This window comes from Harpegnathos saltator, unplaced genomic scaffold, assembly GCF_003227715.2.
Source record: "Harpegnathos saltator strain DR-91 unplaced genomic scaffold, Hsal_v8.6 scaffold229, whole genome shotgun sequence".
In the NCBI taxonomy this organism is placed as follows: Eukaryota; Metazoa; Arthropoda; class Insecta; order Hymenoptera; family Formicidae; genus Harpegnathos; species Harpegnathos saltator.
This window is the reverse complement of record NW_020230016.1, coordinates 538,269-563,265: the sequence shown is the minus strand read 5'-3', so window position 1 is coordinate 563,265 and position 24,997 is coordinate 538,269. Positions and strand designations below refer to the sequence as shown.

Here is a 24,997-nt window from a genome sequence, read left to right as displayed (position 1 = left end):
TTTTTTGAAATTTCAAAATCATCAAATTAACCAAATTCATGGCGCTATTGGAACAATATATTCTTGAGACTAAATAGAGGAAAAAATCTAGTACCATTTTTTCTTCTGACAAATAATTAACGAAATATCGTGAGTTAAATATTGAAAAAGTTATTCAGTTTTCCTTAAATATATCACAAAATATTAGTTAAATAAGATAATGTTTCAAACAAAAGTTGTTTAAATTAATTGGTAGGAGAAGATGATGTAATGAAAAATTCGGGTATCCATTTATAAGATTTTTATGTTGATCTTGACTGGACTTTTCAAGGTTATCCCAAGGTTAAATTCATAGCATCAGTAAATAGAACCTTTGAAGCCTTACAACTTTTGTCTGAAATATTTTTCTCTAAAATGTTCTATTTTCGAAATAAACCACCAAATATACAGGTTATATATATATACAGGGTGTTTGATAGCTGATCATGCAGACGAAAATTGGAGATAGATTGGGTGTAGCCGAGAAGAAAAGTCATGTACTATAATGTCAAATTGTCAATAGTTATCGAGTTATTAATTAAAACATATGAGCCAACGAGCACGTAGAAAGCGGAGGGCGACCGCAGTAAGCACGTAGACATTTGATACAGGCGGAGTTAGCGAGTGGCGATAGGCGAGCGCGCACGGCGAGGGGCAACGTAAACGACAAGAAGCGAGCGCGCGCGACGAGGAGCGAGCGAGCGTGAACGATGAGGAGCGAGCGAGCGCAAGCGACAAGAGGCGAGCGAACGCGACGAAGAGCGAGCGAGCGCGAACGACGCAGAGCGAGCAAGCTACAGGGTTTTTCAATTGGTGCGGGTCGATGTTGGCAGCCTGTGGCGGCCATGTTGTTTTGGCGGCGTCTGTCTAACCTGTTGTTCGTTATTCAGTCACTTATGCCAAATCACCATGACAAGTTACACGATTGAACAGCACGTCCAAATGGTAAAACTTTATTATCAAAATGAGTGTTCGTTAGTTCGTTAGCAAACGTTGCGCGCGTTGCGCCCATTTTACGGCAGACGCGGTGGTCCTTCAAAGTCGACTCTCCAACGTTTGGTGGACAAATTCGAGACGACTGGTTCGGTAAACGATCAGCCAATACCCGTACGTCAAAGGAACGCCAGATCGGCCGAGAACATCGCCGCTGTAAGTGAAAGTGTGCAAGAAAACCCGAGGCAGTCAATTCCTCGCCGTGCACAAGAACTCGGCCTTTCGCAGACTTCAACTTGGCGAATTTTGCGTCGGGACTTGGGCCTGCACCCGTACAAAATCCAACTGGCCCAGGAGCTCAAAGTTAATGACCATAGACAACGCCGTTTGTTTGCTGACTGGGCTTCGGAGCATTTGGAAGAGGACCTCAATTTTGGCCGAAAAATCATCTTTAGCGACAAGGCGCATTTTTTTTATGAATGGCTATATTAACAAGCATAATTGCCGTATATGGCACGACGCCAACCCACACGAGGTTCAACAGGTAGCAATGCATCCACAAAAAGTTACTGTTTGGTGCGAATTTTGGGCCGGCGGTGCCATTGGTCCGTACTTTTTCGTAAACGACGTTGGTGAGGCCATCACCGTCAATGGCGAGCGCTACAGAATGATGATAACCAATTTCTTTTGGCCCAAATTGAACGATATGGACGTGGACGACATGTGGTTCCAGCAGGACGGCGCTACATGCCACACAGCGGACGCCACGATGGACATTCTGCATGAACGATTTGAGGGTATGGTTATCTCTCGCAGAGGTGACGTGAATTGGCCACCAAGATCGTGCGATTTGACCCCGCTAGACTTTTTCTTGTGGGGTTTTCTGAAGTCGCAGGTCTATGCCAATAAGCCGCAATCGACCGATGTCCTTAAAGTCAACATAACCCAGGCCATCGCTCAAAATCAGCCGGATCTATGCGGCAGAATCATTGGAAATTAGACCACTCGGATCCGTGCCACTGTGAGAAGCCGCGGCGGACATTTGAGCGATGTTATATTCCACACATAATGGCATACATGGGCCTTTCAAATAAAAAAAAGGATTTCGTTAATACCTTACACACAGTTTGTTTTATTCCATTGCAACATCGAACCGCCCTTATTGGAAAACCCTTTATAAGGAAAAAGCTATAAAAAAAAAGCTCGCTCGTCGTGCGCGGTCGCTTACGTTGCCCCTCGCCGCGCGCGCTTGCCTATCGCCACTCGCTGACTCCGCCTGTATCAAATGTCTACGTGCTTACTGCGGTCGCCCTCCGCTCTCTACGTGCTCGTTGGCTTACACGTTTTAATTAATAAGTCGGTAACTATTGCCAATTTGACATTATGATACATGACTTTTCTTCTCGGCTACACCCAATCTATCTCCAACTTTCGTCTGCATGATCAGCTATCAAACACCCTGTACATATATATATACAGGGTGTCCGGAATGTGATCATTAATATTTTGTGTACTGGTAGATTGGGTGTAGCTGAGAAGAAAAGTCATGTACCATAATGTCAAATTGGCAATAATTATCGAGTTATTAATTGAAATGCATGTGAGCCAATGAGCACGTAGAGAGCGCTGGGCGGCCGCCTCTTGTCGCTTGCGCTCGCTCGCTCGTCGTTCGCGCTCGCTCACTCTTTGTTGCACGCGTACGCCTCTTGTCGCTTACGGTTGCCTCTCGCCACGCGAGGTAAGCCATCTTCTTATACACAGAGCCCGTCATCTCGCTTTCTCATGCGCTCATTCGTTTACATATTTTAATTAATTACGGAATAAATATTGAAAAAATTGTAAAATGGCGCAGGACTTTTTTAATTGTTTTAACGAGTTCTACCGTTACTCTACTCTACTCTACGAGTTCTACCGTTACTCTACTCTACTCTACGAGTTCAGTACACAAAATATTAATGATCACATTCCGGACACCCTATATATACAGGGTGAGTCAATTAAAGTGTTACAGATTTATATCTTGGAAATGAATAATTTTAGAGAAAAATGTTTCTGGCAAAAGTATGGTGTCAAATGGGACATAAGAAAGTATCATTGATTAGACCTTGATTAGCCATTTGAAGGTTACGTGGTCACCAACAATTTTTCAAATAGAACGTCTTACTTCTTTTGGCATTTTCTTATAACGTATTTCAAGAGCTTTCCAAAACACTATAACAAAGTATTTTTTTGTTAAGTACATCCCGAGTTATGAAGCTTCAAATTTACAGTATCGTCGGCATTAACATTACCCAAACCGCGTGGAGGTTACACGATCGGATACACCTCTTGTGTGTGTGCGTGTGTGTGTACACGTGTGTGTGTGCGCGTGTGTGTGTGCGTGTGTGTGTGTGTGCGTGCGTGTGTGTGTGTGCGTGCGTGCGTGCGTGTGTATGTGCGTGTGTGTAAGTGTGTGTGTGCGCGCGCACTCACGCACGCACACACACACACATACAAAGAGGTGTAAATCCGACCGTGCAACCTCCATGCGGTACACTTTGGATAATGCAAATGCCGGCGGTACTGCAACTTTGAAGCTTCATAACTCGGGATGTGCTTAACAAAAATATACTTTGTTGTAGTGTTTTGGAAAGCTCTTGCAATACGTTATAAGAATATGCCAAAAAAAGTAGAGCATTCTATTTGAAAAATTGTTGGTGACCTTCACGTAACCTTCAAATGGCTAATCAAGGTCTAATCAATGATACTTTCTTATGTCCCATTTGATACTATACAACTTTTGTCTGAAACATTTTTCTCTAAAATTATTCATTTCCAAGATATAAGTCTGTAACACTTTAATTGACTCACCCTGTATATAAGAAATTACATATGCCACACGCTTGCCATTAAATTTGCTTGCGATTGCGAAAATTCATAAATTATCACATTGACAGTATAAGATAGTAGCTGTTAGGCTTATCATGTGGAATGAACTTAAAATGTTATCACGCTTGGGCGTAATTTTTGGATAATCTATATATATATATAATCTCCACATATATATATATATAGATTACGCAAAAATTATGCCCAAGTGTGATAACATTTTAAGTTCATTCCACATGATAAGCCTAACAGCTACTATCTTACACTGCCAATGTGATAATTTATGAATTTTCGCAATCGCAAGCAAATTTAATGGCAAGCATGTGGCATATGTAATTTCTTTGTTAAAATATTCGAATGAATTGTCTTTTTCAAATTTCCATTTTTGCGTTTCTTAGCTAGTTCTTTGCTATTGAATATGCATATACGATAAACATAGAAAGTAAAACTTAATTAAGTTCATAATTCAAGCGATTCACACCTATCATATTTGAAGTAAATGTTACCAAAATTTTAGTTTATATATCTTTGCCCCTCCATCCGTTCTCTCGGCGAGCATTCATTGTCCAACGGAAGCTGTCAATTCCCTCGCTCGTACTTTCAAACAGAAGCCACTATCCGCCAGCATGACAAACATCCTCTTCCTCAGTACCATCGGAATTTTAGTTTTGGTATCGGGCTCGAGAGTGCATCGCCACAGAAAGTAGAATAGCATCACTTTTATCTCCATCACGGAGAACCTGTTACCTATGCAGATTCTAGGCCCAATACCAAACGGTAAATAAACCGACATGTTCGTGTGGCCATTCAAGAATCCGTCTGGATCGAATTTGTCCGGCTCTGGATAATAAATGGGGTCACGATGCAGCGAGTGATTCGGGAACCAAACACTCTCCCCGGGTTTCACAATGACCGGTTTGCTGTCTGGAGTCGACGGTGGTAATTCGAACTCTTTAACGCATAGTCTGTCGATGAAGGCCACTAACGGATACAGCCTCAGGCACTCGGTTATCACAGCATCCATATACTACATGCTGTTTATGGCTTCGTAAGTAGGTTTCCCGTCGTTCTGCTCGAGGACTTGGTCGATCTCTGCTCTTGGCTTGCTCTGAACATCAGGATTTGTCGCGACCTCGTGTGCTAAGAAATACATTACCGATGACATGGAATCAAATCCACCGGCGAAGAAGATGAACGCTAGGGTGGCCATCTCGTCGATATCGAACGCTAGCCCGGTATTTTTGTCTCTAGTTTCCATCATCAATTGAATCATGTCCGGGCGTGTAATATTCTTCTCATCTCTGATCTTCGTCGAGTTGATGACAACCTCTTTAAAGAAGTTCTTTATCTTTTCATTAAATACTCGTATTTTGAAGAATTTCGCGATTGCTGGGAAGTTCATATTCATGAAGAATTTAAAAGACAAACCGCTCTCGAAGTTTATGATCTTCCTGCCGAAAAGATAAAACTCGTTATTTGGATGTTTGAACGAGTCCAAGCTGATGCCGAAGACGCATGTGACCACCACGTCGTTGGCGTACTTGCACATTTCTTCTTTCACATTTATCGTCCTGCTGATTTTGGACGTGCTGACCATATGTTTGCTGAAATTGTCGGCGCACTCGGTCATTAATTCAAACATCATCTTCATTTTACTGGACGTGAAGGCTGGACTGAGTAGGTTCCGCATCTTGCGCCAATGATCACCTCGCAGACCGAATAGATTTTTACTGGCTATTGGATCGAGCTCTTCGTTCGCGAAATTACGGTGGTCGCAAAAATTGTCGAAGTTTGTGATGGCGACCGACGTGATGAGATCTGGGTCGCGAATCACAAAGATCGGCGTCATAAAATTGTACAAGCCATAATACTTTGCGTTCGAAAAACGTTTGTATAGTGTTTGGACAATCTCCACCATAGACATACGTCCGAAGAAAAAAGGTGCGATATTGCCTAAGAAGATCCACAGGCGTTCATGTGGAACATTCATCCCCTCGAAGCGTGTCATTTTGGTCCCCATGATGCTGTACAGATAAACACACATCGTGAGGAGGACGACAAGAAAGATTGTAATCACCATTGTGAGCCTAATGTCCAGATCAGTCACAGGTGAAGAGGAGATATGTTATTATTCTCAACGTAGTTTTGTTGATTCCGCGGAGCTATCGTTTTTGTCTATTCTTTCTTCTCGTATTTAGTTATATTGATACAATATATGAAACGTTATTCACACTTGCAGCATTTCTAGATCCGCTGACCTTTCTAGCTGCCAATTTTATTTTCTTCGAAAATTGGAAGCAATCACAGCACGCGCAATCAATGTTGAACTTTTGACAAATTGCAGTTGCGAGTTTCGCTTCTCTGACTAGTATGAGCTGCAGTGACGATTGAAAGTGACATTTATACCTACAATAAAAACTTTTCCTCTTCGTGCATTCCTGCATTCGTGTCGCTCGTAGCTGTCATCGCGGCGAATGACAGTTTACGAAAGGAGTTATAATGGGGTTATATCAGGTTAACAATTTTATAACATAAAATAATAAGGTGCGCAACTAAGTTCTCGCTGTTTTTTTTTATGAAAATGCAACTTTATTGTGAAAAAATGGTTACAAATGAATCATTCAAAATATTGCCCATCACTAGTGACAACTTTTTCCCATCTTTCTGGCAGAGCTCGAATACCGTCACGGTAGAAGTGTTCGTCTTTTGAGGCTATCCACGAATCAAGCTATTTTGAGATGTCTTCATATGAGCGGAACTGCTGATTAGCCAGACCATGTGCCATCGAACGGAACAAGTAATAATCGGACGGCGCAATATCTGGGGAATATGGTGGGTGGGGTAGGACTTCCCATTTGAGCGTTTCTAAGTAGGTTTTAACCGGTTTGGCAACGTGAGGCCGAGCGTTGTCATGCTGTAGAATCACTTTTTCGTGCCTCTGCTCGTATTGTGGCCGCTTTTCGCGCAGTGCTCGGCTCAATCAATTGAGTTCGATACCGTTCCCCAGTAATGGTTTCGTTCGGTTTCAACAGCTCATAATAAATAACACCGCCCTGGTCCCACCAAATACACAGCAAAACCTTCGCAGCGTGAATATTCGGCCGAGCCGACGACGTAGAAGCATGACCGGGCAGTTCCCATGATTTTGTTCTCTTTGGGTTGCTATAATGAATCCATTTTTCATCACCCGTAACGATGCGATGAAGAAAACCCTTCCTTTTTTGCCGCTGGAGCAGTTGTTCACAGGCGAAAAAACGACGCTCAACGTCTCTTGGCTTCAAATCATAAGGAACCCAAGTTCCTTGTTTTTGAATCATTCCCAACGCATGCAATCGCTTGGAAATGGCTTGGCGGGTAACTCCTAATGCTGAAGCAAGCTCTTTTTGCGTTTGGTACGGATCCTCATCGAGCAATGTCTCCAATTCAGCGTCTTCGAAGGTTTTTGGCCTTCCTTCACGCGAACGGTCGTCAACATCGAAATCACCATCTTTGAAGCGACAGAACCAATCACGGCACGTTGTTTCACTTAGAGCAGCATCTCCGTAAACTTTTTGGAGTTCTCGATGCGCTTCAGCCGCCGTTTTTTTCGAATGAAAGAAGAAAAGCAACACTTCCCGCAAATGACGATTATTTGGCACAAAATCAGACATTTTCACACAACCAAAAGTATATGACGCAAAAACAAAATCACTAATGTGTCAAAGCGGTTTGTTTACCATATGTCTAAGCTTGGTTCATGACGTTTTGGTTATGTCACAATCGACCAGCACTTACTACTGGAGCCACCTCTTGAAAAACAGCGGGAACTTAGTTGCGCACCTAATATAATATATTTTTTCTTCTTTATCGGGTAATGGTAATAAATATAACGAGAGAGAGAGAGAGGGAGGGAGAGAGAGGGAGAGTCGGAAAGAGTGTGTGAGAGAGAGAGTGTGAGAGGGAGAGAGAGTGTGAGAGAGGGAAAGTAAGGGAGAGAGTGTGAGAGAGAGGGTGAGAGAGAGAAAGAGAGAGAGAGAGGGAGAGACTGAGAAAGACAGAGAGGGAAAGAGAGAATGAGGGGGGAAGAGATAGAGTTTAAGATAGGCTTGAATAGAAATGTTGAACGTCGAAATTTTCATTGGTTATACGGGTACGCGTTACTACCCAGAAAATATGTATCATGGAATTTCAAATTGTATGCGCCTAATACATTGTATGTTGGAGTCAGATATTATCGAACGTATATTATACTCCAGGGATTATTTTTTATTTATAATATTTATTCTGAACTTTAATGTGAATAAGTTAAAATGGCGCGCGCGTAGCGCGCGCTTGTAGCGTTCTAGTATATGGAAAAATGCGATGAAAAGATAGTGTAATCGCATCAGCGCTTATCCGGCAATTGTCTTTACTATATAAATACTATGTAAATATATATACACATATGTGTACCAAAATTCATTAACGTCGATAACAGATGATAACGTTCCCTACTTTTTGACGATCACCTCCACGTTATCGACGCTTTGCAAGTTCGTTGACGACTTCAGCATCCCCTTTAGAGCCCTTGCACAATGGCAGGCAACAAGCAATAAGAATAAAAATAGACCAATCACAATCGACTATTACAAGAATAATCTATTGTGATTGGTCTATTTTTATTCTTATTGCCTGTTGCCTGGCATTGTGCAAGGAGCTTAAGAGTCTACAGGAGCCATACTAGAGACCTTTCGCGGAGACCCGCGAACAAGGCAAAATTATATAATCAAGTGAGCTCCAGAACGAAGCTCGATTATAATTATGCATATGCTTTCGTCCGAGTAGATGATATGTAGTCATGCTGCATGCTACTCCCTTTCAACAAAGCATTTTTAAGGCTTGCACCAAAACTTGAGGTCGCTCTAACGCCGCTTCACTGCACTGCTTTCCTGCGCCCCTGCACTGCGCGTGCGATGTGCTTTCATTATTTAAAGCAAGTCACAAATCAACAATAGGGAAAGAAGGACGGAAACTTGGAGTCCTTCGGGAAAGGGAGGATGGATTTTACTCGGACGAAAGCATATGCATAATTATAATCGAGCTTCGCTCTGAAGCTCGCTTGATTATATAATTATGCTCAGCATTCATCCGAGTAGATGATATGTAGCTGTTTAAAGCTAATGATTTGTGATTAAATTACATTTTTTTTGTTTTAACACCGCCAGGGGTGGCGTAAAATAAACGTTTATCATATTTTTGTGTAAAAATATCCAAGAAACATACATTTAGTGGTTTAAAATAATTGCTTTTGCGATATCAGTCGAAGGCAAAAGGGGCCTATTATAAAAAGTCGCGAAGGTGGAAGAGTTCTGAGACCAGCCTGCAGTTTTTCTAATTTCATTCGCGCTGATGCCACCACGGGCCGCCGCAAAAGACGCTGCATGGCGAGTTGTGTGGGATGAGAAAACAGAAGTGTCAATTCCTCCTTCAGAAAGGGTTAATTTAATCCACCGGCTAATTGACTGAGGTGAAGCCTCTTTTATAGGCTTTCTAAAAGTAAGAAATAACGCTGACGGTGGTCCTAGCAAAGATTTCTCTGTTTTGTCTATGTAAAAACGTAGAAGAGAGAAAATGGATAACGCAGGCTGGTCTTTAAAATGGTGAAAAATCAACAGAAGTTGACACCGGTTAACCCCTGAAGTTTTAATTCGGTCCAGTATCTTAATAGTAACTGTATCTGTGGTAAATTGTATATTAGTTCATCTTATGAGAGACAATGTTTGTACTCTCTGTACTGAGGCTAAAGCTAATAAAGTGACTAGTTTGCGTGTAAGAATCTCTAGGTTTATGTCATCATGCGGCCATAATGAAGACAAGTATGAGATAATTGGCGCCGGATCCCAAATTAATGAATATTTCGGCTTGGATGGTTTTAAAGCCGAAACTCCTTTGAAAAACTGTCTAATCTTATCATTAGAACCGAGATTAGAATTAATTATAAGTGATAACGCTGAACGATTTTTGTTATTCTTAAATATCGGCCGCTATCTTGAATCGGCCATCTTGAATTTGCAAAATCCGACGTCGGATTCGGTTTTAGTGAGCTCAAAAATCCCAGAATCGGTATCCGAAAAATTTATTCGCCATCGATAAAGTATACGCTTCAAAGTTTTTATTTGTCTCGATTCTATCAGTGTCAAACAGATAATAATTGTTTTTGAGTTTTCATCGATTTAACAAGTTTTGATGTCATTCTAGTCCGTTTTGAATTATTATGATATTATTATTAACGATCAATGGTACATTACTTATCATTTTTACTTAAAGGTAAAGAAACCGAATCTTTTATACCAAATTTTTGCAAATTTTTTATTTTCAATTCCAAATGGCTTCTCTTACAGAGCATGAAAGAGTATCGCTATTGATGATGAGAGGATGGGGGAATAGACAAAGGTCATACAGTGAAGTGAGATTGCTGTTCAATGAAAACTTTCGTAATGAAGGCGAAGGTATTTTAATATCGACTGTATCTCGCACCATTAGACGATTTGTAGAAACTGGGAGTAATAAAAACCGCCAAAAATCTGAGAGGCCAAGGTCCCAAACGACAGAAAAGCGACAATTTGAAGTAGCCCAATCATTTGTTGAAAATCCCAAATTGTCAATTAGAAAAGCATCTCAACAGCTTCAAATGAGTGTATTGTCAATTTCCAAAAATCTAAAAACCATTAAGTTCCACCCCTACAAAATTCATCTCCACCATGAGTTGAATGAGGATGATTTTGACCGCAGGGTGCAATTTTCAGAAGTTATGATGCAAAGAATTGATCAGCAACCGAACTTTTTGCATAATATCGTTTTTTCAGACGAAGTGTCTTTTGAAATTACTGGTAAGGTAAACCGTCATAATTTTAGATATTGGGACAACGAAATCCTCATTGGATGCTTGAGGCACATACGCAGAGACCTCAAAAATTGAATGTTTGAGCAGGTCTTTATGATAATCAAGTGGTTGGGCCTTTTTTTATAAATGGGAATTTGAATTCAAGAACCTATCTGCAGCTTCTAACTGACCAAATTGTTCCATCAATACAGGAGATTGTAGCTACATAATTTCGAGAACAAGGTCAAGGTTGAAAACGTCATATCCGAACGTAAAATTTTTCGATCTTGACACTTTTAGGTCAAAAGTATGGATTTTCAGTCCTAAAAAAAGTCCGGTTTGTCCTTAATAATAATCTTAACTCATGACCTTAAGAATAAGGGCAAGGTCACGGCTGAATGTCCCTCGTTGACCTCTTCATTCTTATTCTTATGCGTAACATTGCTCCCTAGCAGATGCATTTTCGCGTTTTCAGCCTAAAACAAGCTTAGACCTTTATGTGACCTTCAGAGGTCAAATTGGCAGTGTTCAAGGTCATATTCGAACGTAAAATTTTCCGTTCTTTTCATTTCTGGGGTCAAAAGTATGGACTCTCATTTTTAAAAAATTGACCTGATCTTGAAATGACCTTCAAGTTCATTGTCAAGGTCAAATCCAAGGTGACCGTCAGATAGCCAGGAAAAAATCATAAAGACCCAGTACTTCGCATTTTTTCTAGGACTCATGTTTTTCGAGTTATTCTGCTCTTCCCGGACTTTTATAACACCCTGTATATACTTTAAAATGAAAATTAGTGAACAAATATATAAAGTTACATATGAATATATAAAGTTTTCCTGCAATGAACAAATATATTAATTTATAAAATATGAGTGAAGCAATTGTTACGTCCTGCAGATTTAACTAACAAAATTGTCTTTTCCTCTCGTGGATTTATATTCTCCTAATATAACTATAATAGGAATATATATATATATAAATATAAATTAAGAAACAGACCCATCTGGCGAACAGCCGTCGCGCCAAATGAAAGGCGATTCGGGAAAATTCCATAACAGGAAACAGTGCCCTGTTGTAAAAACCTATACCTGGGTAGTGTTCGCCAAGTGTGTCCGTCGTCCCAGCTATAAAAATTTGAAACTCCGCGCTAACAAACCTTCAGTAAAACAAAGCATCTCAGAGCATTCCTGCTCTAAAACTTGAAACTTACATCTTCCCAATCCAAAACCATATGCGCCCTATCAGTTAACCAACAAAGTTTACTTCACTGATAGTCGTAAAATCTGATCTCAGCCTTTGATTTGCGGCATCTTGACTTTTCCAGCTGGCCACTTGTATATATTTCTCTATCTCACAAAAATCCACCACCATCATACGCGCCTAATCATAACCTATCCACCCAAAACTATGAGACATCCACGCTCCACCCCTTATCCCATCTATATTCACGTCTTCTAGAACTAACTGTCCCCTGCTACGATGTCTTTTAACTTCGCTAATGGCTAAGACTTTTTCCCACTACTGTCAACCAGGACCAATAATAAAAATTAGTAACAAAATCTTTAACTTCATTGGGTTCTCCTTAGGGCTTCACCCCTCCCTCAAAAGGGAGGGGTGAAGCCCTATCTCTCTACCAACCCTGATAACTTCTGCCTCCGATCAATGATATAAAAACCGCAGTAATCCGCCTCCGCGAACAGAAGAACACGGAAACGAAAAAGCTCAGACTCGCACTCTCACGCAGATATTAAAAACTCAGATATTCAGAACTCGGATATTCAAATCTTGAACATTAGGACTCAGATTCAAATCTTCATAATTCCAATTCATTCAAATATTTAGTATTCAAATATTCAAGTATTCGGATTTTGGAAAAAGTGCGGGCTTCCTCTTTATATAAGTGAACGACTATTTGGTGCCTCAATCGGAATACGAATATTGGAAACGAGAACACCTACGCAGATCTGCGCCATTCTCACTTCTGCTTGTGTCAACTCATCCTGAATCAGTAGTAAGTTTCATTTTCTTTACTTTATCTTTCCTACTTCTATTTTATTTATTCCACCCTTGTTTTGAAATCCAGTTTTAGTGGGCCACTACTATCATTCACGCGTAACCATCCATCGGGTCCTCCACCTCTTTGACGAGATAAGAGACCCATACAATTTTGATCAACAGTTACCGTATATCAGAAACATAATTATCATCGGATTAGATATAGATTTCCCTCCAGACCGACAATCCTACCTCCTTTCCTATTCTCTCAAATTTTATCCCCTGATACTCCTACTTCTTCTCCCCAACGTGCATCCACTCCTTCCACCCCTCTAATATCTTATTCTCCTGTTTCTTTTTCCGAACTGTCCACTCCTCTAAATTCGCCAAACCTCTCTCGTTCCCCTTCACCTGATTAACTTCCTATTCATATTCGTTCTCTTTCCCATCCCTTTCTTTTTCCATTTCATGCACTCATACACACACACATTCACTCATTCGTCTAAATGTATTTATCTTAATAAATCTGTAAAAATCCAAACCGCGCCGTTATTATCAAATTTGCTAATTCAAACCGTACTACAATATCATTTTGTCATCTTTATTTCAATAAATCTGTTAATAGTTATTATCACCAATTAATTTCAAAATCACACCCACCCTTCCAACAGTCAACTCATGGTCCTATCCCCGGTAAAAGGATTCGCGTCCCTGACTGAAAAACGGACCGCTCGTCGTACGTGGGTGTCCGAGTAAAGGGACCCGTCGGGTCCCTGACCCGTTCACTGACACGCGTGTACGAACGAGGTTCACCTTACTCGCGAACTAAAAGGTTGCGCTCCTCCTCTAGGATGTAACACAATATATCAATTTGTTCTTTGCAACTTGCACTAATTGAAGTGAGACAGGTATACTTTTTCAATCAATTAAATATACTAATTCAATAAAACAATTAAAATGAACAAGTCTATACACACACGCGCGCACTCTCTCCCTCTCTCTCTCCCTCCCTCCCTCTCTATCCCTCCCCCTCCCCCCTCCCTCCCTCTCTCCCACCATCCCACTCTCTCTCAACAGTCAACTCATGGTCCTATCCCCGGTAAAGGGATTCGCGTCCCTGACCGAAAAACGGACCGCTCGTCGTACGTGGGTGTCCGAGTAAAGGGACCCGTCGGGTCCCTGACCCGTTCACTGACACGCGTGTACGAACGAGGTTCACCTTACTCGCGAACTAAAAGGTTGCGCTCCTCCGCTAGGACGTAACACAATATATCAATTTGTTCTTTGCAACTTGCACTAATTGAAGTGAGACAGGTATACTTTTTCAATCAATTAAATATACTAATTCAATAAAACAATTAAAATGAACAAGTCTATACACACACGCGCGCACTCTCTCCCTCTCCCTTCCTCCCCCTCCCTCTCTCTCTCTCCCTCTCTCTCCCTCCCCCCTCTCCCCGTCCCCCTCCCTCTCCCGCCCCCTCTCCCGCTCCCTCTCCGCTCCCTCTCTCGCTCCCTCTCCCTCTCCCTCTCCCTCTCCCTCTCCCTCTCCCTCTCCCTCTCCCTCTCCCTCTCCCTCTCTCTCTCTCTCTCTCTCTCTCTCTCTCTCTCTCTCTCTCTCTGTAACATATTACATTAGTGTATGCGCTATCAGAATCTGGTGGAAAAAAAAATAAATTACCTATTTAATACTATAAATTCGTCACTTTGTGTATCACATTGCACTTAAAATTAGAGATCTCTTTTCTTCCTGAAGTAAAACATCTTACAATTTGTCTCTCGTTGATGCTTTTTGCCGTTCAGTAGATTTTACAAGCCAATATTTTGTTAAAGATTCTACTATCGCTTCGGAGCAACCATATGTTTTCTGTGTAGAAATTAATATTGCAGAGCAAATGCGAAAATTATGAAACTTAGTTTTTTCTTTGAAACCTAACCAACTGTATGTTTTAGCTAAATTATTAGACATTACTTTTGGCAGAATGCGTTTCACCATATGTTTACATGATGCTCCTCCGATTTGAATAATCTTTGATCTAAAATATAACAATATATTAATAAATACAAATCATAAATAAACATTTTCTAATAAGTAAATATACGCACAAATTGTTTGAAGTTATTATCTTCGATTAGGAATTCTTCTAACTCCTGTAAATTCTGTTGATTTTGCAACGGAAAATTAAATTTTTTAAATATACTATTTTCATCAAGTACATTTTCTTCATTCTTCTCAAAATTCGCTTTTATTAATAAGATGCCAAGATCCTCTGATATTTGTTGCTGTCGTAAATTAATTATTTGTAATAGGCGTAAAACCTGTTTTTGGAAATTTTCATCATCTGAAACATGAAATATTTTAATAAACGTAAATTATTTGCAGATATGTATATTAATATAATCAAATTGATCATAATCAATACATATAAACATAGGTAATACTAAATGAAATATAATGCATCATGTAAAGCATATTACCATGTAAGTTATCACGTGATTTCATAGGTTGATATGAAGACTCATTGCGAGTTATTACCACCGGTAACTCGTGATCTTTTTCCCTAGTATGTTTTTGCATCGTATTCAATTCGTGATCTTTTTCCCCAGTATGTTTTTGCATCGTATTCGATTCTTTCTTTGACAGCACAATGTGTTCAGATATTTTCATAGCGTCTATAAAAGTTTAAATTTGTAATTGTTAGAATTAAAACAATACATATATAGCAATGTTAACAAAATGCTAATTACTATATGAATTAAATACATATTTGTATCTGGTGAAGATGGTAATATTGCGTTGGACAATATGTCACGTTCGCAGTCATCGCTTGATATTTCCGAAATCGCATTGTCTACTTTGCGTGCTTAAAAATATTTAATTACTTCATTAATTATGATTATAACTTGAAAATATGTGCAAGTTTTGCTAGGAATGTTAGAGTCAAAATCTCGACCGATAAAATATTCAAATAGCACAGAAATTTTGAAAAAAAATTTATTTATATGACACTAATTCTGAATTCATTTTTAGGTACAAAAGGAACATTGTTTACACTCCATAACATTTTTCTTCTTTCTTCTATCTTGCTTGCTTTCGAAAATGAACTCAATATTAGTGACGCAGCAATAAATTCTTTTTGAATTCTCTGTGCTATATGGGTGTGCTGTATGTATGCCACATTACGTAATTCTAAATAAACTATTAATATTATATATATACGCCATTCAAAAATAGTAATATAAAATATTTACTACTCATATTATAATATCTTTATATTAACGAAAGTTCTCAATCAATCTTCATAATTTTTCATTTCTTACACAGAATACATATATTATCCCGTCAACATAATAAGGTTTTATTTATTCACAAGTAATAAAATTTAGAGTAGATACTTGAATTAAAAATTACCTCGAAAAGTTGGCTTCTTCACAGTGAACTGTTTTTTTTTAATTCGAATTAATGTTCTCCATATTGTTTGTTGCAGATTTACTATTTTTAATATTTGCATCTGGAACTACATTTCAAAACATAAAAACATAAAAAATTGAACAATTAGAAGCAGTTAGAATTATATATCTTAATATAATGTCACAATACTGTATATATATAATTAAATATGTAAAACAATAATTTTAAACAGCTTAAAGACAAAATACTTGTTTCTTTGGTAGACGAAGTTCTATGTGCAAAGTCGGAATTGCAATCAACTTCAGTTATATTCTCTTCAGAACTCTCTTAATCGAAAAATCGCTTTTTCTTTACCTGTCTTTTCACTTCCATATCTGAATTGAGATCAGAAGTATATTCTGCTTTTGCGCACATAGCTTTAGCCTTTAGGAAATTATCTAAGACATTAAAAATACATATGTTTATTTCAATCTTATTTTATGACAAAAATAAAATTTTTAATATGTTAACCACACGAAAAATAGTTCCATGCAGACAAACGTGTGTATATACGATGTTAGTAAGAATAAAATTTAATCCGTTAATTTAAAATATTATATTTGTTTTCTACACTTATTGTCGTATAACTTACCATATTTACGACCATTAGCTAATTGCCGTATTTTACATACATTCCATTCATTAATAACTGGAGACACACACGATGATATAGCTTGCGTTATTTTACTTATATTATAAGGTGGCCAATAACAGATATCATTACAGACCCAATTTGATGGTACAGTTTCGACAACATTGTCATCAACGAAATGCACTATTATCCATTCCATAATTTCCAATTATATAAACAATAAATCCTACAATGCCGTGTTGAATTGTTATATTTCTCACTAAGTATCTTTTTCTTATTATTCTACTTCATAATTTACGAACGTATATATCTATGAAATTCTTGGACACTAAACATATTATATCTAAGAAAAAAGTACATAGAATCAATTTCATAACATATAATATCTAAACGTGAAGAAATGGAAAAACGACAAAATCTGTATAATATGGAAAAATGTATAATATGATAAGTTTCTTATCAATCTCATTTATTAACCACGCAGATATACAGCTAAGTGTATGAACAGAAAAAATCTTCTCTAAACGAGAAGAATGGCATGGTTCATGAAAAAAATCAGTTACATTCTCAAACTTTTTACCAATAATATAATAAATATTACTTTTTACAGCAAAATTATTGATAAGAACTATAGACTTATCTTTAAGAAGACAACAATTGTTTCCTATATTTGTAGTCAACCTAAAGGATTTAAATGTGCAACTTTTGTATTGCTTTTTAAAATCATTTGATGGTAATGGTCCTTCACTATGCTTTGTACTAAATAATATTTCATGTTCTATTGTGTCATTTATCGATAGTGTCATATCCTTTTCATATAATCGACGTATAATTTGAGGTAATGGTACATTAGCCTTTCTTAATAATTTTTTCAGAGATTGTAAATAATTTTCAAAGGGAAAGGCACCAAACAAATCTAAAGTTCCATAAATCTTGACGTCATCAACTATGTGTGTTAATCCATGTACGTTATGAGACACATATTCAAAACCATAAATAATTTTTAGTTTGTCAACAAAATATAGCAATAAATTATGTGCAAACGTAATATATGTATTGCATAATTCTACACAAGACAAAATTCGAACTGCAATATGTAAAGAGAGGAAATGTAAATGCTTTTCGTGTTATATTATATTTCGCAAAACTACTGGTCCACTATATAATAAAAAGATCTGAATTCTGTCGCTTTTCACTGCTTTACATCATTCAGTGAACGTGTTTTTCTAACAAATTCTACTGGAACATAACGTTTTATCGATAAAAGTAATTCGGATATGTTTATTATAGATTCGTTTGATAATTTATATGCAGGTTTTCCATACAATATATTTAAAAGTTTTTTTACGACGCCTAAACAAATAAGATGCATATATTCTAAAGGAAAGTTTGTAACCATTCCGAAATTAGGTATATTCTCCAAAATAGAAACCCCATTGTGATGTTCTGGTTGCAACTGATGGCGGAAACTATTATCCGTCCTCTTTGGTAAATTATTCTGAATAAAAGAAACTCTACCATTAATGTATTTTCCCTTTTGTGTACATTTAGTACAGGAGTAAAATCCTGAATGGCCTTTACAATAAGTTATATAGGACTTTGCAGGAGTGTCACAAATGAAACCTTTAATTTTAAAAGGTAATCGCTTACCTTGATAAATGAAATCATTGTTAACAAAATCAGTAGCTTCTTGAACAAAATCTGCCAGTAAATTATTAACACTAGTAGGTTTATCATAACCATGATACACACCAACAACAGATACACACCAATAACAGATATATTAAAAGGATATTCGAACAATGAACATAAAATGGGATATAATTGACTACTCGAACTTTTACTAAGTGGTAATCCGTCAACATTAATTAATAATTCTATAGATAATAATGTATTGTTCACTTTAGAAATTAATTGTTCTATTGCAAATCTTAAACCTAAGTGCGCATAAACACCTGGCTCAATATTTTTTAAAATTGTTTTTCGAGGTGTTTTCAGCAAAGTTCTCGGATCATTTGGTAAGTATGAGTGAACAGGTATTGATTTTAGTAAGTTTAATAATTGTCTTAATGATTCATGAGGTATATTACATGTAGTTGCCCATTTTCGCAAACTATTAAGGAAATAATTTTCTGTTCCATCTTTTAATAAACTAATATCTAACCTAACATTAGAAATAACAGGTTGTTCGTTGATATTAAAACTATTTTCATTTTCATTATTACTATACAGATCAGGTCTATGATCATTAATATTTTCATAATTTTCCACTTCTTCCACTTCGTTACTACATTGATTCTGTCTATCATTCATTCTGCACACTTTCATCACATTAATATCATTAATAGCATTTGAACTGTCATTAATAAGCTGGAAACATGTCTCTGTGTTTCGTTTCACTTTTATAAAAAAAGTACATAACAATTTGCGTTTGAGCATTCTTTATTATTTACTGCTTTAATATTATAGGATTTGTAATGATTATTATCAGAAAGATTGCAGAAAGGTTCCCATATTTTAGAAAATTCTTTTATCTGTATGTATATATCATATATTTAACAAATCCAAACTTAAAATATAAATAAATAAATATTTTAATAAATGGAATTCTCTCTCTCAAGATATAAAAGGTGAAAAATATGAATTAATAAATAAGTATATATAATACTGAAAATATACAAAATATTTTTAGTTCTGCATATTAATACATATCCAAATATAAATAATTGTTATTCGTATCTTTTATTATTGGTAATTAGTGAAATAGATCGTTTCAATATATATACAGCTATAACAAAATATTTTCAAATCTTATGTGTGCTGAGATCTTATGTCCTCTGCATGTACAGAATTTACATTGATTGTTACAAAGTTAGAAACAAAGCAGAACATTAGAAATAACTAGTCCAGTTACAGATAGTACAATATATCACAAAATAGTCCAACAAGTAACTACAATGTCTTACAGGTTATTGCAGGTTATTATACAAGTATAAGATTCTGTATGTAATTTTACGTTCTAAGTTATATACTATGTTTTTAACATATGTAGAATCTTATGATGATCTTTACAATGATCTGTAGAATTTTCTGTCCACGTTTTAGATCATTGTGTGACATGTACTATTTGTATAATTTTATTATATAGTTCAAAAGCGCAATGCGCGTTTACATGTCTTGAAATGTCTCAACTTTGTAACAATCAACTTAACACAGAAAATCACTTTCATCTATATCATTACTTTTTCACTTAGCAATATAAATTAAACAATATAGTGCATTTACTCATCCGTTGAAATAAACGTATATTAATATCAATATGTTCACTAAATTGTACAAGTTAATTATACAATTTATTTTGAGGTTATTATTTTGATTGAACAAAAATGTGATATTTAATATAAAACAATACGCACACATAAGAAGTACAATAATAATATATATATATAGAATAACACTGACAGTGTGAAAGAACAATCCAATAAAAGAAATAAGGAATTATAACTAAAAACGTATTTACCTCTATATTTTATATCAATAGTACCTGTACGGTAAGGCGAACACTGACCGATACTGATGCTCATCTATGCTGATCAGTGCAGCCAACTTCGAAACTGTCTACCATATATAGTTGTTAAACGTTTTTCTACCTAGAATATTCTATTTATATTCATAGAATGTCCCATTCTCAAATATTCTAAAACTAAGAGCAGTCGTATCTCATAAGAACATTTTGTACTGTCTGGGAATGTTCTATTTATGTTTATAGAATGTTTCACTCGAATATTCTGATAATAGAACATTCGTAATTAATAAAAATATTCATAGAAGTTTGGTGCTATCTGAGAGCATCCTCGATATTAGCGCCCATCATATCCATTTTGAATGCAGCAATATTCTGCTCTAAATCTGCCGGTTCCTCCACAAAGCTTACCGATTGGCCCTCCAAGCCGTGTGATGTCTCTTCTTGAATGTTTGCTGCAAATATAATATTTGTCTGTTGAAAGGAAGTAGCATGCAGCATGACTACATATCATCTACTCGGACGAATGCTGAGCATAATTATACTACAAATTATGAACAAAATACGGAGAGAATCACCTTATATGTATGATATTTGCAATCAGGAGAACGTTCGCAGGATCGAACAGAGCGCTTTTTTGGAAAAAAGGTCGAAATAAAAATCGATTAAATAATTTGAATGAACGTTCATTCCGCGGTGCCTATATTTTGATTTATTACAAATTTCCAAGAACCTAAATGCAACATCGGGCTCTGTACGACCCTAGATATTAATATAAGGAAGATGTCCATGTAAGTCTGATAAGCAAATATGATGTACGCGTGGAAAAATTTGTAAGTGTAGATAACACGTAAAGTGTAGCCCAGTTGCACCATAGTGCAGTATATATGACCTAACCTTCCTGCCTTACGTTCGCGCAAGCAATGCATTAGTTTAGCGTATATATAAGCAGTGCATAAAGCCCATATCAGACTACGGATTGCGATTGATTATTGGATTGAAATTTAACCAATCAGGAGTAAGTTTACTATACTTGAGATTATTTTCTCTTTTCCAATTGGTCAAATTTCAATTTAATCTCAATCCCAATCCATAGTCTGATACGGGCTTAAGTATTGCCGTGTGTATATGTATGAATATCTTCCAGCATCCACTTTAAAACATAAGATATTTTGCCACGTTGACGATATATGTAACCACCAAATTGATATGGAATATTCCTTGAACTGTTATCGAGGTCCCCACAAAGCCAGTTTCGCAATCCGGGCGTCCAAAATTTATGAAAAATAAATGAAGCGTCCGCCGTACCAAGCATCGCAGCGAATCACTCCAAAAATTATTTTACAAGATGCAAAATTTCGCCTCGTTGACGATATGTATAATTGCTAAACTATTACAGCATCTTCCTTGAACTATCCCTAAGGACCTTACACAGCCAGATTTTACAATCCGGCCGTCCAAAATTTATAATATATAAATAAAGTATCAGCCGTACCAGGAATTGCAGCGAGTCAGGCGGAATACCATTTTACAAGAAGCAATATTTTGCCTTGTTGACGTAATATATGACCATAAACTTGTTTTAGCATCTTCGTACAACTATTCCCGAGATCTTCACAGAGTTACATTTTACAAACAGGCCGTCAACAATTTATTATATACAAATAAAACGCCAGCTGTACCAAATACGCAGCGAGTCAGGTGGAATACAATTTTACAAGAACAAATATATTGCCTCGTTGACAATACATATAACAGCCAAATTGTTATGGTATCTTCCTTAAACTATCCCTGAGAACCCTACAGAGCCAGATCTTGCAATCCGGCCGTCAAAAATTTATCATACATTACTAAAGCGTCCGCTGTACCAAGCGTCGCTGCGAATCATTCGAAATATCATTTTACGAGATGCAATATTTCGTCTCTTTGACGATACTCTCTTTGATATTATTATCAAATTGTTGCAGCATCTTCTTCGTACTTCGTACGTATCCCGAGATCGGTACAAAGCCGGATTTTGCAATCCGGTCGTCAAAAATTTATAATATATAAATAAAGCGCCCGTCGTACCAGGCGTTGGAGCGAATCAGTTGAAAAATCATTGTAGGAGATGCAAAATTTCACCTCGTTGACGATATGTTTCACCGCTAAATTGTTATAGCATCTTTTTTGAACTATCCCCGAGAAATCTATAGAGCCAGATTTTGCAGTGAGGCTATGAGAAATGTATCATAAATAAATAAAGATGTATGAAGCGTCGGAGCGGATCACGTACCATACCATTTTACAAAATGAGATATATTACTTCACTGATGTAATATATCATCATCATATTGTTATAGCATATCTCTAAAACTATTCCCAAGATCCTTACAAAGCCAGATTTTGCAATCGGGCTGTCTAACTTTTATTATAAATAAATAAAGATGCATCAAGCGTCAAGGTGGATCACGCGAATACAATTTCACAAGAAGAGATATTCCACCTCGTTGGCGATATATATAACCGCCAAATTGATATGGAATATTCCTTGAACTATTATCCAGGTCCCTACAGAGCCAAATTTTGCATTCCGGCCGTCAAAAATTTATCATATATTAATAAAGCGTGCGTCGTACGAAACATCGCAGCGAGTCCTGCGAAATACCATGTTACAAGAAAAAATATTTTTCCTCGTTGCTGTCATATATCAGCACCAAATTGTTATAACATATTCCATGATCTATCTTCGAGGTCTCTACAAAGCCATATTTCATATTTCGCAATCAGGCCGCCTAACATTTATCGTATATAAAAGACTGTGCCGAGCATTGCAGCATGTCACGTACAATTTTGGAACATGAGAAATTTGCCTCGTTAACGTAATATATCACCATCAAATTGTCCGGCCGTATTCTTTGTATTATATCTAACGGCGCTATAAAACAGGATTTTGATTATTAACACACATATATATATATTACAGGCGACTGTACGGGACAACAACAGGTAACTGTTAACTGTTAACTCCTACAAGTAACTGTAGGAACCGTTAAAGTTGTTGCAATATTAGAAGTTTATTAATGAATTTATTTTTATTTCTTATATTTCAGGACCGATTTTGTAAATATATACACAGGATGCTAAATTCCAAACGTAACAGGTAAAAAATCTCGAAAACTATGAAAGATATTAAAAAAAGCTAAAACAGGTGTTCCATGATTTCGAAGGGGAAACAGATTGGCATTATCTATTTTTTATTTGGAAGGCATTTTCAAGGTCAGTTGAAGGTCAAATTAATTTTTTTAAATAGAAAAACCAATTTTTTATTATATTTTCTTTTTCTACTAATTAATTTGAACAACTTTTGTCTAAAACATTTTTTTATTTGCCTAATATTTTTTAGAAATGTTTAAGGAAAACTTGGTAACTTTTCAACATTTAACTTACGATATCTCGCTAACTATTCGTCGACAGAAAAAATAGTATTAGACATTTTTACTTTATTTACTATCAAGAATATACTACTATAATAAGGTCCTAACTTTTGCTAATATAATAATTCTGAAATTTCCAAAGGTCTATAAGTTAACAAAAGTTAGGGCACTCTTATAATAATATATTCTTGATAGCAAATAAAGTAAAAAAGTCTAATACTTTTTTTTCTGTCGACGAATAGTTAGCGAGATATCGTAAGTTAAATGTTGAAAAGTTACCAAGTTTTCCTTAAACATTTCTAAAAAATATTAGGCAAATAAAAAAATGTTTTAGACAAAAGTTGTTCAAATTAATTAGTAGAAAAAGAAAATATAATAAAAAATTGGTTTTTCTATTTAAAAAAATTAATTTGACCTTCAACTGACCTTGAAAATGCCTTCCAAATAAAAAATAGATAATGCCAATCTGTTTCCCCTTCGAAATCATGGAACACCTGTTTTAGCTTTTTTTAATATCTTTCATAGTTTTCGAGATTTTTTACCTGTTACGTTTGGAATTTAGCATCCTGTGTATATATTTACAAAATCGGTCCTGAAATATAAGAAATAAAAATAAATTCATTAATAAACTTCTAATATTGCAACAACTTTAACGGTTCCTACAGTTACTTGTAGGAGTTAACAGTTAACAGTTACCTGTTGTTGTCCCGTACAGTCGCCTGTAATATATATATATGTGTGTTAATAATCAAAATCCTGTTTTATAGCGCCGTTAGATATAATACAAAGAATACGGCCGGACAATTTGATGGTGATATATTACGTTAACGAGGCAAATTTCTCATGTTCCAAAATTGTACGTGACATGCTGCAATGCTCGGCACAGTCTTTTATATACGATAAATGTTAGGCGGCCTGATTGCGAAATATGGCTTTGTAGAGACCTCGAAGATAGATCATGGAATATGTTATAACAATTTGGTGCTGATATATGACAGCAACGAGGAAAAATATTTTTTCTTGTAACATGGTATTTCGCAGGACTCGCTGCGATGTTTCGTACGACGCACGCTTTATTAATATATGATAAATTTTTGACGGCCGGAATGCAAAATTTGGCTCTGTAGGGACCTGGATAATAGTTCAAGGAATATTCCATATCAATTTGGCGGTTATATATATCGCCAACGAGGTGGAATATCTCTTCTTGTGAAATTGTATTCGCGTGATCCACCTTGACGCTTGATGCATCTTTATTTATTTATAATAAAAGTTAGACAGCCCGATTGCAAAATCTGGCTTTGTAAGGATCTTGGGAATAGTTTTAGAGATATGCTATAACAATATGATGATGATATAT

The 24,997-nt window shown here is 36.6% G+C and overlaps 1 protein-coding gene and 1 pseudogene across 1 annotated transcript; both read right to left on the bottom strand.

Moving 5' to 3' along the window:
* Positions 1–4,355: 4,355 nt before the first annotated feature.
* On the bottom strand, positions 4,356–5,921 carry LOC105185085 (cytochrome P450 9e2-like; annotated as a pseudogene).
* An 8,582-nt stretch (positions 5,922–14,503) lies between these two features.
* LOC105185084 (uncharacterized) lies at positions 14,504–20,288 on the bottom strand. Its single transcript, XM_011144319.3, has 7 exons — positions 20,219–20,288; positions 16,699–16,924; positions 16,422–16,504; positions 16,068–16,173; positions 15,134–15,328; positions 14,762–14,997; positions 14,504–14,691 (listed from the first exon to the last, which is right to left on the bottom strand). Exons 2-7 carry the CDS (start codon positions 16,895–16,897, stop codon positions 14,656–14,658), a joined length of 855 nt encoding a protein of 284 aa, XP_011142621.2. The 5' UTR covers positions 16,898–16,924; positions 20,219–20,288; the 3' UTR covers positions 14,504–14,655.
* Between the last annotated feature and the right edge of the window lie 4,709 nt (positions 20,289–24,997).

Excerpts from the sequence above, each read along its gene's own strand:
- LOC105185084 (XM_011144319.3), bottom strand. The coding sequence starts at position 16,897 with ATGGAATGGATAATAGTGCATTTCGTTGATGACAATGTTGTCGAAACT. Across the intron at positions 16,505-16,698 it reads AGCTAATGGTCGTAAATATG|ATAATTTCCTAAAGGCTAAA; the intron begins GTAAGTTATACG and ends TTAATGTCTTAG. Across the intron at positions 14,998-15,133 it reads ATCACGTGATAACTTACATG|ATGATGAAAATTTCCAAAAA; the intron begins GTAATATGCTTT and ends TTCATGTTTCAG.